At 30.6% G+C, this 16,541-nt stretch overlaps 1 protein-coding gene across 1 annotated transcript; it reads left to right on the top strand.

Moving 5' to 3' along the window:
• Positions 1 to 3,921: 3,921 nt before the first annotated feature.
• On the top strand, positions 3,922 to 16,382 carry LOC119665573 (proline dehydrogenase 1, mitochondrial-like). Its single transcript, XM_038074800.1, has 5 exons — positions 3,922 to 3,975; positions 5,613 to 6,208; positions 14,227 to 14,348; positions 16,023 to 16,109; positions 16,184 to 16,382. The coding sequence occupies exons 2-5, from the start codon at positions 5,672 to 5,674 to the stop codon at positions 16,380 to 16,382; spliced, it is 945 nt and encodes a 314-aa protein (XP_037930728.1). The 5' UTR covers positions 3,922 to 3,975; positions 5,613 to 5,671.
• Positions 16,383 to 16,541: the final 159 nt, after the last annotated feature.

Raw genomic sequence — 16,541 nt, 5'->3', positions numbered from 1 at the left:
TCGCGCCGTAACGCTACGTCCTTTATGTCTGTAATGTTGCTTATGTTTCTTTATAGGGGCTGCAAAATGGTGTTTATTTCATTCAACGTTGACCTTCTCCATGTTGTTTTTGGACTACCTAACCCGCAAGGTAGTAGATACCAACGCCTGTTGACAAATTTCGGTGGGAGCTTTTCGAAGTGTATGCCCGATCCATCCAAATTTCTTTTATGAATTTCAAGATTAACATCTCTAACATTTGTTCTGGTCCAAAGATCGTGATTTGATATTCTGTTTGGCCAGAAGATACGTAAAATTCTGCGGAGACAGCGGTTAACAAATACTCTCAGCTTGCTTTCTATGTTTTCTGTAACAAACCAGGTTTCGCAACCATACAGGAGAACTGAAAGAACGCATGCTTTAGTGATTTTTATCTTTGTGCTTAAACTATAGGTATTGGAGCTCCACACTTTACGAAGCCTTGTAAAAGCACCAAAGGCTTTCTTTATTCTGCTTATCACATCTTGCGCTGTACCTCCATTTTCAGACATAATACTCCCTAGATACTGGAATTCATTTACGCGCTCAATGGTCTCCGAGCACTTAAATTGATCATAGCTTTTTGCAATTAATGAGACTATTTTAGCTGGGACACCATTATTTTTCAACTCTGCCCATATGCAATTTCGATTTAACGAATCAAACGCCTTTTCAAAATCGATGAAAAGCAGATAAAGGGGGAATCGCATCTCTATAGATTGTTCTATGATAATACTAAGACACAGTATCTTCCACTTCTGAAACCCGCTTGCTCTGGTCGTAATAGTACTTCAACAACTTTTACCATTCTTTCCAAAATAATTTTCATAAATATTTTCATCACAGAACTTAGAACCGTAATGCCGCACCAGTTGTTACAGTCACTTAGGTCTCCTTTCTTGGGTATTTTGATTACAATGCCATGAAGCCAGTCAGAAGGATAAGTTTCTGTTTCCGAAATGGTTTTGAAGAGCGGGTATAAGATATCCGTTGTAGTTGCAAATCAACTTTCAACACTTCGGCCGGAATATTGTCAAGACCTGCAGCTTTTCCGTTTTTCAGCAGTTTTATTGCATTAGTTATTTCTCTTTTTGAGGGATGATCATCCCTAATCGGTAACTCATTTACGTTGTCATTTTGTGTTATCACGATACTTTCGCGTTCTAGGTTCAATATTTATAAAATAAAATAAAATAAAATAAATAAAATGTTGACGCCATCGGTTTAGCTGATCATTTACGTTTGTCAATAGCTCACCAGAGAGATTATTGACAGGCAGGGTTCTTTTGACTCTCTCGCCTGTTAGTTGCTTTGTTACATCAAAGAGACTTTTCATATTATTTGATGCCGCTGCATTTTCCGCTTCATTTGCCATTTTGTTAGAGAATTCTTTCTTATCGTCCCGAATTGCCCTTTTGACACGTTTGTTCAGATGTGTGTACTCCGTTTGCACTCTCTTTCGATCATTAGGCTTCTTCATGATATTTATTTCATTTTTGAGTTTTGCTCGTTGTTCTATGATTATCCAAGTTTATGCTGAGATGAAGACGTCTTTGGTATTATTTGACGCTCTACCTACGGTTTCCATACAGGTTTCATTAATAGCCATTTTTATTTTGTTCCAGCAATGTTGGGGATTTAGGTTGTCATTAGGAGCAGACACTATTTCAGAAATGGAACGTGAAAAATTTTGCTTTATATTTGGTGCTTGCAATTTAGAGACCTTGTGTTTGATTCTGCTACAGTTAACTGCCTTCTTAATTCTTATTGGGTTGACTAGTATTTTGCCAACTAGTAGGTGGTGATCGTAACTGATATCGGCACCTCGTTTATTTCTTACATCAATTAAACAGTTACTCCACTTTGCCGTAACATAAAATTGGTCTATTTGATTTTGTGTTCTCATATCAGGTGATACCCACGTTACTTTATGTATTGTTTTATGCGGAAAAAGCGTGCTTCCAATTTTGAGTTCATTTATACCACATAGCTCTACAAGGCGTTCGCCATTGTCATTCATGTCACCAAGGCTATGTTTCCCAATGACGTGGTCTAAATTTTCATTTACTTATCCAATTTTAGCATTAAGGTCGCTCATCACAATTTTAAAATCTTTCTTTGGTGCTTCAGCAATTGCAACGCTTAGCTTGTAATATAAAAAGCGTCTTTATCATTTTCGTTGGCATCTTCAGTAGGCGCATAGCATTGAATAATCAATATATTTTTCGAACGACACTTTAATCTTATCATCATTATGCGTTCATTTATAAACTTGTAGTCTATCACAGAATCGCGGGATTTAGCATTTACTAATATTCCTACACCGTATTGGTGTAAGTCATTTTCATTTGGCATGCCTGACCAAAACATAACGTTACCTTTTGGGGTTCTAATTTGTCCACATGCGTTCCATCTAACTTCACTCATGCCCATAAAGGCTAATTTGTAATTTTCAAGTATTTTTGCTGCCTGAGCCAGTTAATCCGCGCTATATAGCGTTTTAACATAATGTAAGGTTCCAAATCGTAATCCATTTTCGTTGCGTTTTTTCATCATTAAGTTTGGGTTCAGGTTTTCATTTTTTAGATGGTCGGCCCGTTCTGTCCTAACCTGATGATGGGGCTGCCATCAGAGCCATCAGGTATGACTGGAAAGTTAAAAAGTTTACGGAAGAAAATTTTTGAGAATGTGCCTTCGGCTTTCGCATTTTCAGGCAGAGGATTTATTACGCCGGTCCTAGCTCGGCGCGTCGTCGGTAATTTGTGGTAACAGGTTCGCCACGAGAAGGTTTACCGGTCGACTTGTTGAGGAGAGGCTAGATAATGATGTATTGCGCTGTCTATGTTTTACTTCCGGAATCACTCAACCGTTTATGAACCGTTTTATGATATTTTATAATAAAATAAATAATACAAATTTAAATATGTAGGACGTGTGCGAGTTAGGCTAAGTGGGAAATTTTTTGGGATTTTTTGCACTGCACACATTTAACCATATATCAACACGTATCGACACATCACTACATTATCGGCACAACTTAGTATTTCCTTCATTTAGAATGCAACTTAGCGTAACTCGCACACTTCCTAAATAAAATGAAATAAAACAAGTTATTAACAAGTAAATAAAATGTTACTTGTTTATAACTAATATATTAAAAAATTTAATGTGCTTTATTCTTACGATTTTTTCATTATTTTTTAAGATTTTTATGTACATATTTTCAATTTTTTTTTTTCTCAGTTTTCAAATTTAAGAAATATTTGAATTTTGTTTGAATTTTTGTTTACATATGATTTTTGACATATAATTGCAAGATTCGTTGAAATTTCTCATAAAGGTTCACAATAGTTCGCTTAATGCGTTGGTAACACTCTTTTCTTTACTGACCGAAGTGTGTGGCCAGTATACAACTACTGGCCTAGATAGAGAAAATAGTGTTGTTGTTTTGCGTACACCTTGTCACATTTGCGAGCCACCGAAAGCACCTATAATAACAATAGCACAATAGCACAATATCACTTAAATAAAATAAAACAAAATAAAATAAAATAAGCACATATGCGCTAAAAATAAATTCTACCTATTCTTTTAAACTATAGTCGGACAACTTGGTCGCATTCGTATTGTGGCCTGTAGCGATGAACTTGCATGGCAAAATTGTGTGTTGTGTAAATTCAAAATGTGTTCAAATATGCAACTTCGCTAAATTCACGAAACAATTTGTGACTTTCGTATTTTTTTGATAATGAAACAGACTATAGGTCTATAAGTCTATTTACAAAAAGAAAGGTTGATAGATACAGTATATATTATGTATAGTTTTAATGTGTAGTAGGATAATCAGATTTGTCCCACTGTGAAAACAATTTAAGATACCCAAACTTTGGATAAATTTGAATCAGTCAGTCTTTCGTCTCGTTGCTGTGAGGTTTGAATTGTGTGTTGAGTTTGGAAGTGAATAATTTGCAATTAATTTTTTTTTTATTTAATATATACCCTCGTTACGAAATGTGTTTAATATGGTTTTTTACAGTTTGCTAATGGTTTTTATTGCCTGAATATCGTAATGCGTCAAATACGCGATAATTTTCGTTAAATAAAAACAAGTTTGGGGGAAAAATTTCTTGAAGTTCGTGCGGTTTTGTTTCAACGAAAAGAACGTCTAAACGAATAAGTGCCAAATTTTGCAATGAGAATAACAATCGCAGACACCATTTAGATATTTACAAAACCAGGATGCTTAGATTGATATCGATTAAGGATTTTGTTAAAAATTGATTATTAAATTACGTTCGCAGCTAGAAACGTAATTAAAGGACGTGCAATTAGTTATATAATTTCGTTTTTGAGTTGAGAAAACGAAAAAATTGAAAAGAGCAAATACAAAAACAAAATTCCGGCAAATTTTATATAAGGTTGTATACCTAAATATTCGCTCCGTTACAGGGTGCTTGCATGGTTGGAAATTTGAAATATGTGTAGCAAATTCAACTGAGAGTTATAGTCTTTAATTGAATTGGTTTTGCACAGATTTCGTTTAAATAGTGGATTCTGCTCTGAGACCTCAACTTTAATACTTGACAGGGCCATTATTAAGCTTTGCTCGACATATTGTAGAACATCGCAGAAAACTTGTAAAGAAAGAAGTTCGGTATTTTTTATTTCTTTTGCAATACGTAATAGAGTGCTTTATCCTATTCTCATTTAAAAAATATCTTATTAAAGCGGAAGACATTATCCAAGATTGAATGCACTGCTCCACGTCCATATAAAATACGAGATGATGCCGTTTCGTGTGAGTTTTGGCTTTCTGAGCTGTTTTGCATCATTAATTCACCTTTAAGCTAACTGCTGCCTAGAAGCATATCTGCGTTGATCGAGATGACTGTTCTAGTCATATTATTTATTGGCTTTTAATTAAAAATCTGTGAGGTGCGAGGAGCTAATTCACAACTCGTGACGCCGATTAAAATTTGTTGTTAATTATACTTATTGTAACGCTAATGAAAGGAAGGTTTACTGTTTGTATAATTAACATTAGTCTGTATTATAATTCTGCCCAGCAAAAACTGTTAAATGTTTGGAATTTAATTTAAATTCTCTATTCTTGATTTATGAATTATAAAAAATGTTGAAAAAAGTTGAAATCGTCACATTCATAAATATTAATATTGCACGTGCATTCTTCCGAGTAAATTTTAATTATTTTAATTAATACATTATATTGTGCCATGCATAAAACCTTTTTCCCAGCAAAAGTTGAATTTTTTCGCCGCGCTTTTTTGCCCAAAATAAGCTCACAGGGCTTTCGAACTTTAAATGCGAATGAAAATTGAATAGAGAGAATTTTAACGATTTATTTAGAGTTCGCCGCAAAGAAATGCCTTTCAGTTTTTTGGCTCTGCAACTTATTTCCCCAATCGCAGTTTCTGCAATTCGACGTATTCCCGAGCATTAACGTATATATAAAATAATCCTTGAAGTGTCAACTACTTTTTTTCGCTTACTTATTCGGTATAATGTCGAATTGTTTAGATTAAGTTATTTTTATACAAAGAATACAAAAAACAAATTGCATATAAATTTTTTAGAATTTTTAAAATCCATCTGAGACTTTGTAAAGTGTTTGCGGGTGTACTTGCTTTGTGTAATGGCGTTTTTGCGTTCCATTTGTGCTCAACGTACAATAAAAAATTTAGTTAATTATCGCAAGGATTATAGTAGGAGGACACATTACGAAGTATCAGTGATCAATTGGAACACTCCTGGATGTGTTCGCCTAATATGTCAGACAAATGACTTCAACACCGACAACTCTAGTTGCAAAAATGTACATAACGAAAGTATTTTAGGATTTATAAGTTCAAAAAGTCAATTATGTCTCCAGTTCCATTTATTGACTCCTAATCAAAGTTTATTAAAAAACGTGATTGTTCCGCAGTATGTACAAACTCAAAACTTACATATTGATTCTTCACGCAAAACTCACTTCGCGACACCCACGATCAAAAAAGATAGCAAGACTCTTCAGCCAAGCATTCCTCCAAATGTTCAACGGGATCCATTGGATGTCGGTTTTAATGATCCTAACGCGGCATTCAAGAGCAAAACGACATGGGAGCTGATAAGAGCATATATCGTTTACACGATTTGTACTAGCGAGAAGATAGTGGAGCACAACTTAAAGGTAAGCAATAGTTTTTAAATACCTTTAACTTTATTTAATTTTTATTTAAATATAAAAGTAAGTGGTAAACTTTACAGAATAAGTTTAAATACGTTTTTTTTATAAATGAAGAGTTTGGACTTTAAGTGTACTTCCGAATGATCATTACTTCCATTCTAGTTAACTATATTGATTCGATAAGCATGGGGATTGATTTTATTTAAAAGCTAAAATTATGCCAAGTTTAATAAGTGATTATTAATAATTTATAATTATAAAAGTACTAAGATAGTGGTCGTTATTTGCATGCACAATAATAAAATATTATTAAGAGAGATAGTTTTTTAATCTTAATATCAAATTAAATCTATTGGTTTCAAATCAAATGCTAATATATAATATTAATCGTATCTTACACATATAGAATGTAAAACTTTGTCATATAAATTTTAATCGTTTTTTTTTCCCAAAGCTATTTGATTTAAGATTTGAACCAAACTATGTAAATATGTATATATAATATACCGAGGAGTCAAAGTTATGGTATAAGGCGTAATCAACACAATTTTTTTAATACACTTAGTAACTAAAAATATAATTTTGAAATATACACAAAATATGTCCCGGTTAATGAGAGTAAGAAGTTCAAAAATAGTTTTAAAATATTTTTTTTATATATTTTTATTATAAAAAAATATGTACCGGGTCATTTTTGTTTTATCTTCATCATGTCATTATGTAATGTCATCTCATTTTTATTTTATTTGAATTTTATCCAAAAAATTAAAATTAATTGCTAAGGTTTAATGTCGGCGTAGTATGCAGAAGGACAGACGTTATATTTATACGTACTCTTTCATATTCAACATTATGTATGTACTTTTAACTTTGCTTTTAACTTTTTTTTGGAAGAAATATCAAATTTCTTTAAGAACCTTAAAACTAGATAAAAATTTTATATCTGTTTTAGAAGTATCATATTGTTTAATATGAAAAAGTACGTACGAATATAACCGCGGTTGGGGAGTAAAGCTCGCATGGGGCAGAACTGCCAAGTATATATATATATTTATATAAAAATGTTATATAAAAAAGTAGTTATTTTTATTAAGTAAAATCTGCAAGAGTGTAACATAAAATTCACAAAAAAAAAAATTTACTGCGAACTGAACCGAAAAAAAAGCATATTTTTGCAAGAGCAAAAACCTGAACGAACCTGAAACTTCCATAATCCGAATTTTCTAAAACTCGAACTAAATAGAGTGCAACAGGGTTTTGAGATCAAATTACGAACAATTGCAAAAAGATTTTTTGACTCGAAGTCTCATAAATCAAACCTTTTCTTTACAAAATGGTACTTCGAGTTTTGGAAGTTTGACTGTATACGAATTTTGCATCGATTAATAAATTTGATTAAATGAAGCTGCTCCTCTTTATATTCTCACTAGAATTGTGTTGTTTAGTTTCGGACCGAGTATAAATAATTATTCTATTTATACGAACTATGATTAATTGATATATTGAATAATCTGGCAGTCACTAATATAAACTAAACCTCTTCACATTTAATATTCATCTTTCCATTGATTGATAAAAGTGTTAGTAATTCATAAAGTTCATTTGATATAATTATCAATTTCGTTCAATTTCATTGTATACGGCAGATATAGTGCCTTCATTTTCTTTAAGTGTATGGTTTATTTCATAGAAAATGATTATGGAACATATATAAACAATATGCACATGTTGAAGGAAGTGACTTGCATTGTAAAATCTTAAAGAGAATTGTAATAAGAAACCAGTAGTAACGGAAGAAATGAATTTTGTGAAAGATTATACGATTACAGAGGTAACCTAACAATGGATATATAGTGCTTCGCTTTTCGCAGATTTTACCTTTGTAGAAATGTGTGACTACTCTTCTGTAATGACGAAAGAATCCAATAAGCAGTTTAATTCAAATTGAATTTAATATAATAGAGGAATCAATGTATACATTCAACCGCATCGATTTTTAACTTGTTACCATTAAAAGCAGCTGGTTGCTTGTGTAATTGGGATATGTAAGCCCAAGTGACAATTTGTTTTCACGCAACTGTAAGAGTTGTGCAGACATAAAGAAAAATTGTGGAAAAATGTATGATGTAGAAATTGCGACCCATATTTTTTCATGTCGGTCACCAAAGGTAATATTAACAGGGCTAGTATATATTTGAATGGAGTTTAAAATAGCGTGAAGCGGTCTTCAAATAACGTATTCATCTAACATAAGTAGATATAGCTGTTTTTTTAGTATTATAGCTGTGCAACATGAAATGCATCCAGCTTAGTCGACCTGGATACAGTCACTGTTAAAGCCCTCAATCCTTTTTGTCTACCACAAACTAAACTTTCGTCTTTCACCGTGCTGGTTCGCTATCCAACAAAATAAAAATTAGCTGTTTGTGACAGTTCTTTTGTGCAGTTCTTAACTTTGTCTTCCGTTATTTTAGAAAATTTTTGTAAGAGTTCTAACCTATTTCTTCTTTATTATGGGAATTCCATGCTCTTCTCTTTGCGTGTACATATTTCATAGTTATTGATTTGTGTAGTTAGGTGTAGCAGACATTTAATCATATTTATTATATGATTATAAAAAGTTTATTCGGTTGCATTTCACTTTCGGATACGAAACACAGCTCGCGATGATTTTTTATTTGAAAAAATGTAAATCGTTAGCCTTTAATTTACTTCAATTATTGACAGTAGTAAGCAAGAGATATGATTTAGAAATTTCAAAAACTTCGACATTATTTTTTGTACACTACACAATCTCTCTCCCCACTGGTTCAACCTATAAAATTTTGTCTTATGGTATTGCATTAGACGACGTGGCTGTAATGCTGGCCCAGGCCTTAGAGGCGGTCTGAAAATTTAATCAGCCTCACTGATAGATGGTTCGTATCATACATTGGATATGCATTTCTGATACTATTTTAAGATTCTAACTCATAGATTAAAAATCTATTTGAAAAATTTGAAAAATTATGAATTTAATGCAATACAATCTTATGTTGCAAATCATATAAAAAACTGTGTAAGTACATTCCCTATTGCGGTGCCAGCTAATTTAGAACATTTAATTTTTCACTAATTGTTGCTCATGGCGCTATTTAAAATATTGGAATTGTGATTTTATTGTTCAGCAAAACAAAAGCAACTAACATTTTATATGATTATAATCTGCCGATTTTTTTGATTTATTTGCCAAGTAATTCTGAACAACAATAAAATGATTGCAAAATAGAAACTGAGTACAATAAAGAATGAAAACTCATTTAGTTGTGATCGCAAAGATGTCTGTTTTGCGGCAGCAATATATTGTAATATATATATTGTATCAGGAGTAACAGCCCTCAAAACGGGAGGCATATCGTTTGTGCTTTTCTAGAAATAATAAAATATATTGTATAATTCATTATATCATATATATAAATTATTTTACATTACACTAGCTAATGATTCTAGTATAGTTAAAGTTTAGCGTGCGGCAGGGATAAGCCCCCCAGCCACAAAAGAGTAAAAGAGCGCAATAGCACTAACTCAAATCACAACAACAACAACAAGCTACTCGCAACCGAGGACTTTTGTTTGCATTTCGTTTAAGTTAGCTCTTCATGTCCTACTATTGTTTGGTTGGTGAAAATGCGTTGCCTACACTTGTTACACTTTGGCTCTTTCTCACTAATGCATACAAACTTTAGGTCAGAATTTGACATACCATTTTGACATTCCATTTTGACATAACTAGCATATGAGAAAATATTATTTCAAAAGTGATTTCATAGAGTGAATATCGTGGGGCAACCATAGGTTTTATGTTTTATAACATTTTATTTCCTGATCTTATTTATTATGGGATTATTTATATTATTTATACTTATTTATATTTATTATTTAAATTATTTATTTACTAAAATTATATTAGTATTGCCTAACTGTAAAATATGAATTCTTTACTAATTATTTGTTCTATTAATTTTTCTCATAAATATTAACGAACTAAAATTACAACCTAATATTTTGGCAAATGGAATTTTATTTGAATTACTGATTGTAAGCATTATTATTATTAAAAACAAAATATTTTTACGCATTTTGATTCGCTTTAAAACAAAACAAATTAACATCAAATTTCACAACGTCCCTCTAGTTAATATCCAATCCTATGTTTAGCCTGTCCTTGGTATGTTCACAGTCAATGCATTTATTTTGATAGGTTTTAAAGCACTACTCAGTATTGTTATTAAGTTATTTATTAAATTATATATTTTTGTATTTGTATTTAAATTTGAAAATGAAAATGAAAAACAGGTATACTTTTGTAAATAATTCAAAAGATTATTCTGTATGATTGTTAGTGATCTGTTAGTTTTAAATTTATAATAAACATTTATATAATATAAAAAGTTCACAGCAATTGTTTCTCTTTCCTAAGTGCTTTTCTTCCATTTCCATTTAAATATCGAAACAAATTTCCAACAAAAAACTAGTTGGTATCGAAAGGAAAGTAGTAGTATTTAATAATACTACTATTATTAATCAAGCTAAATAATAGCTAAGCTAAGCTAATTAAATAAAGCTTGATTTTATGTACACTGCCTAAATGCTCTTATATTGCCTTTTGGATTTTCTATAGCAATTACCAACACTCTCGCTATTACCATCTCATTATTGTTCTATTCTTTTTAGATAGCACATTAGGAGTCGAAATCACAGTTAATAAGCCTTAAGTCGCCGAAGTGGCTTAAGCATAAGTTAAGTCACTCAATAAACAGCAACATTGTTCGAAATAATTTGTGTCCTTAATGTTTGTTTACATTTGAACAAAATAAAGCTCATTCAAATAGTAACCTCAGTTTTATTTTATAGAGTCCATTATACGAAGGATGTAAAATCTCTATATTAAATATCTTTAGTAAGGCAATAACAGATCAAAAGCGTTTGTAGAATTTGGAAATTGTTAAAACGAGGACAGCTATGAAGTTATAGTTAAATGCAAGCTGACTGACATAGTAGAGATAAATAACGTGCTACATGAATATATATATATTCAAAAATTTTACGTTGTCTTGCTTGGGAAAACTTTTGATTTTTTTTACGCAGTATTTTTTGGTTGGTGCCCTTTCAAATATGGTTAGTAAAATCCAGCATTTTCGATATATTTTACTTTTTGCTATCGAAAAATTAAAAATGCTGTTAAAGAAAGAAAAAAAGTTTTCCGGTGTGTATGGAAAATATGTATTGACAGGAGGGCATTGCCAAACTGTTGTGCCTTCCATGTTCTGGAAGTGCAGTTGACAACTCGTGAGATCGCTCCGATTTGAAAGTTATCAATTTCAACCGTTCATTATCATTTAAAGTACTTAAGTCTAATGTCGAAGCTCGACATATGAGGTCCTCATGATCTTACCGAAGAAATATTTGTGTCGTTCTGTTAACGTAAGTGATTTGCTTCTTAAACATCAGTAAAATTATTCATTTTTGAAACGTATCATCTGTAGAGATGTTAATCTCAAAAGATAATAAAGTAAAAAGGATGAACCGACTTAATGTACTTTAAAAGTCGATATTCATCCAAAAAAGTGATATCATCTATTTGGTTAGATTTCAACGAAATCGTGTTTTTAACTTTTTATCGGACAACACAATAATCAATTTCGAATTGGACTAACTGAATATACTGTCACAATATTGGCAAAAGATATTGGATTAGAATGGGCAATACCTAATTCATAATTCATATCATTTTCATAAAAAAAAAACTGAATTATATTCTGAACAATCATATATTTTATTTTGTAAGTAGAAACTATGCATAATCGGTCAAAATAATAAACAACAGTTTTTTGAGTGCTAGTCCTAGTATTAACTTAACGTGAATCGGCCCCAAAATTCATATTTTAGGCAATCCTCTTTCTTGTTACGGCTCTCTTAAGTTTTCTCCACCTTTTGCTTCTTTTTCAATTTTGTGGTGAAAAGATTCTTGTTTTATATTTCTGATCGATTGACTTTCCTCCCATATTCGTGAAATTTATTTCCACCTTAAATCCAAATTTGAGTACAAATCTTTATATCTCGCTTTGAGTTTTCTCGATATCTTCTGCACGCTATTATTAAAATAATTGAGATCTATTCAAATTTTTTTAAATTTGTTTCGAAAATGCATTTTGAAATTTTCAACAGTTGAAGAATATTTCTTCATTTCATTTTGGAGCGGATCCATATTCTGTAAAGACATTTATCACTAAATTTTTTATACATGGATAAAAAATTATATATTTATAAAATAAAAAATGATTTAAATGATTTACAGAAAGCAAATAGATGCATATTATCTCTAACACTAAAAATGATGAAATTATTAAAAAACAAATAAACAAAAGATCTTACATGGGAAAAAATGTACAAGCCGATAATATAAATAAATTGATTGAATAATGTAGGGAATAACGGATACTAGACTTGCGATTGTGAATGCAGATAAGGATGTAAAGAAGTTTCAATATCAGGAAGCGATTAAGAATAACAATACTAAAATGCGGATATAAATGTACACAAATATATCAATATCGTGTAAGAGTAAAAGTCTAAAATCTTTGAGCCTTAATAACTTGGGTAATCCAATGTTGTTAATTTTGATATAGTTTCTTTTAATGTTCTCAAATTCGCAAACAATAAGGAGAAAACAAATAGTAGTGACAGAAAAAACGGTGGAAAGAAAACTAAAAATATTTAGAACTGCAGTACACTTCACATATATAAATCACATAAAGAAAATTGTTTATTTTAGGCGAAGTTCGTCTTAAGGAGTTTTTAAAATTAAGTGTGATTATTAGTGTAGGTATATTCACAATTTGGAAAATTTTTATATATTAAAATATGTTTTAAATAACTAAAAATGTGCTAGATCTTTGAACTTTTTTAGTTATATTAAGGATGCGGAGAATGTGGATTCGATAAGGAAGTGATTGAAGATATCACATTTTATGTGGATGAAACATATTTGCGAATGCGAAATTCATTTACGCACATTACTTTCTTTATAACTTTTCGAATTCGAGTTTTTTTTTTTATAACGGCAAATTGTGTGCCTTTAACTCCTATGTCCACTTTTTGAGAATAACCGATATAGTAATCGTATATAAATTTTAGTGTCTCATCCGAGACGAATGCTTTTACGTATTTACGTACGTTAAAACTGTAAACTGTGGTTCTTAGATTTTCAAGTCCTCGAAGAACCATAGACATACAGCGATAACGGACGTGACATAATATAACATATTGTCGTCATATTAAAATGAATGTAATTTTTTAAGCTTGGGACAAATATATATGTTAAAATTTTACGCCATTCTAAGTCTACCATTTTTCAAGACCCTATTTTATCATACCATATTTTTGTCTCTTCTTTTTTGTGTATATTTAAAAGGTTATTTCTTTTTGCTATCTATAAGCCTGACAAATTCCATACGTCAGAAATTGTCGCATATAGTGTGATAAAGTGTATACATTGTATTTCAATATTGACTTTTAAGATTTTTGCCTTCCCCCTCGTTTTGATATTTGCTGAATTTAGCTTAAAACAATAGAATTTGGAAATTATTTATTTTAGAGATTCGTCTACGTCAATTCTGCAAAAACGTTTCATGCGACACTGTCGGAACCGCTGGTTTTCCGCACGTTTTCATGCGCATATGGTGATTTTTATAACTTTTTTTTGCATTTTGAATGTACTCAATATCTTAGATATAAATGTTCTAAAAAATTTTGTTATTGTTGTGGGATTGATTATGTGACAGCAAAAAAATATATGTAAATATTAATGTGGATCAAAAAATTTCTCAAGATCAGGAGACAATGAGATTAAGACCGAAATCATACATTTTATCTTTATTTATTCAATCACTCATAGCGAATTCATTTTGATTTTGGTTTGGTTAAATATTGCAAATATTGAGAAATATTTATTTTAAAGGTTATACTAAATATTTTCACAGCTCATGAAACTGGCAAAAACAGTATTGGGTACGAAATTATTTACACTGCTCATGAAAGCAACGTTCTACGGACACTTTGTTGCCGGCGAAGATCAAGTCAAAATAATTCCAACCCTTGAAAGGTAATTTTAATTTAAAAATTTTTTAATAAAATTTGTTTTTATTTTTGCTTATTATATTAGTTTAAACCAAAAATATTTGTTGCTTCTTTTATAATTTTATTGATGGCGAATATCGTTTCCTTTTGCAAATGCATTTAAATATGTTAACAAATCAAATAGCTTATGAAACTTGTCGAATTCTGAGTAGCAAACTTGTCGAACTTTTGTTGAAGTCTGCTATGGATATTTCGTTGCCGGAGAGGATCGACATATGATTGTTCCTAAATTAGAAAGGTTTCTTTTTATCTGTTTCTCGTATATTTTTTATGAAAAACCTTAAATAATGCATGGCATGCTTTTAGATTTCAAAGATTAATGTATAAATACAATCCATAAATTACAATCAATAAAAAACTAATTAATAATTTATATTATTATTTGCAAAAACAAATAACAAGTTTTTATAGATTTATTCGGTAATTTTAGAAGTAAATGTGTTTAATACAATCAGCCTTTAGAATAATTGAATGAAATGAATTTGTATGATTTATAAAAATTAGTTCAATAAACATCATGAGTGTGTGTAATGATGATGTCCATTCATCGTAGCTCATAGCACATAACGTTGTGTAAATATTATTTCATAGACTATCCAAAAATATCTGTTACTTGTTGTCAAGGCTAATTTATGTACAATAACTAAATTGATCATAATTTGCACACAAATTTTGCATTTATGAGGGCACTAACAAAACTTCGCTTAGTTGACTACAAAAAATTGGCAAAACCGATTTTTATTTCATGACTAATCTTTTTCATTTTTTTTTATTTTTTTTTATAAAATTTCCATTAATTTCTTAGGTCCGAAGAATATGCTGCTGGAAGAATTTTTTCTAATTGACATAATTTCTTCTATTACTGATTTATGTTGTTTGACTTTAACGTGTAGATTAGCACCTTCTTGGCTCTATACCAACAACTGTTGCATTGTTTTGAATCGTACTTGTAAAAACAAACTTCATAACCTGTTAAAATTTCATCAGAAGTGCTGGACTCTCTATTTTCGAATTTTCAAAGAAAACAAAATTGACTGAACAATTTTCAGTTAAAATTCTATGATTCCATCGTGCTGATTTCTTCGCGTATCTAAAGTTATTGCTTAAAATTCGCCATACAACCGTGATACTCGACCCCCAGTTCACAAGCGATGCTACATTCTCTTCATATGCTATTTGCACTCTTTAAATACTTCTCTTCTAAGGTAATGCCAGAATCCGTAAAAAATGGCAAACGGCATATCTTTCTGCAATCGGGTGAAATTAACATCGACTCTTTGCCATTATATTTGCATTTTTTTTTTCATTTCATTTTGACTTGTTGCTCTGAAAATTTAAATCTAATATCGCCAATAACATACATCCTCAAATCAGCTTAAATTTATTCATTTGTCAAAAATTTATCCCACATTACCAACTAAGCGAGCTTTTATTAGTCTCTTCATATAACTTCATATTCTTAAACCCAATCCTTACTCTTAGCTTAACATATTTAGGTTTTTATGTTTTAAAAATTCAAGTATTAAAACTTAACTAAATACTAATGGCATTAATATAATATATATATATTAATATAAACTAATACAAATTAAAATTTAAAAGACTAATTGTTCAAAACTCCTTCTCTGATTCTCCTTAGATTACGATCATTTGGTGTGAAACCAATTCTCGATTATTCTGTTGAAGAAGATCTGTCGCAAGAAGAAGCTGAAAAACGTGAAGTTGAGTGAGTATTTCACTTAAAATTTAAATGTTAAACAATTTTCTAATCAAATTAATATAAAATTAAATATATTAAAGATCTTCGGTGTCCAGTGCTGGTGATTTTAAGGAGGAAGGCACAATGCCTCAGTACCACGTTGATAAGTCTTTTGCTGATCGTAGATACAAAGTCAGTAGTGCTAGAACTTATTTTTACTTAAATGAGGCAACATGTGAAAGAAACATGGAAGTTTTCATAAAATGCTTAGAAGCAGTATCAGGTAATTTAGTTATCTAAAGAAAAATTATTTCCACAAATACTTTAATACATTGCTACGGACATTCATATAAACTTAAATTATTTTTTTCAAACACATTACAATATTTGTATACAAATATAGATTAGTACATATAATAATAGCAAAAATGATATATGCATTGACGATTCTAATCTGAA

Source organism: Teleopsis dalmanni, chromosome 1 (genome assembly GCF_002237135.1).
Source record: "Teleopsis dalmanni isolate 2A chromosome 1, ASM223713v2, whole genome shotgun sequence".
NCBI lineage: Eukaryota > Metazoa > Arthropoda > Insecta > Diptera > Diopsidae > Teleopsis > Teleopsis dalmanni.
The sequence above is the reverse complement of the archived record's forward strand: the minus strand, read 5'-3'. Positions and strand labels throughout refer to the sequence as shown.

Excerpts from the sequence above, each read along its gene's own strand:
- LOC119665573 (XM_038074800.1), top strand. The coding sequence starts at position 5,672 with ATGGCGTTTTTGCGTTCCATTTGTGCTCAACGTACAATAAAAAATTTA. Across the intron at positions 6,209-14,226 it reads TAGTGGAGCACAACTTAAAG|CTCATGAAACTGGCAAAAAC; the intron begins GTAAGCAATAGT and ends ATATTTTCACAG. Across the intron at positions 14,349-16,022 it reads ATAATTCCAACCCTTGAAAG|ATTACGATCATTTGGTGTGA; the intron begins GTAATTTTAATT and ends GATTCTCCTTAG.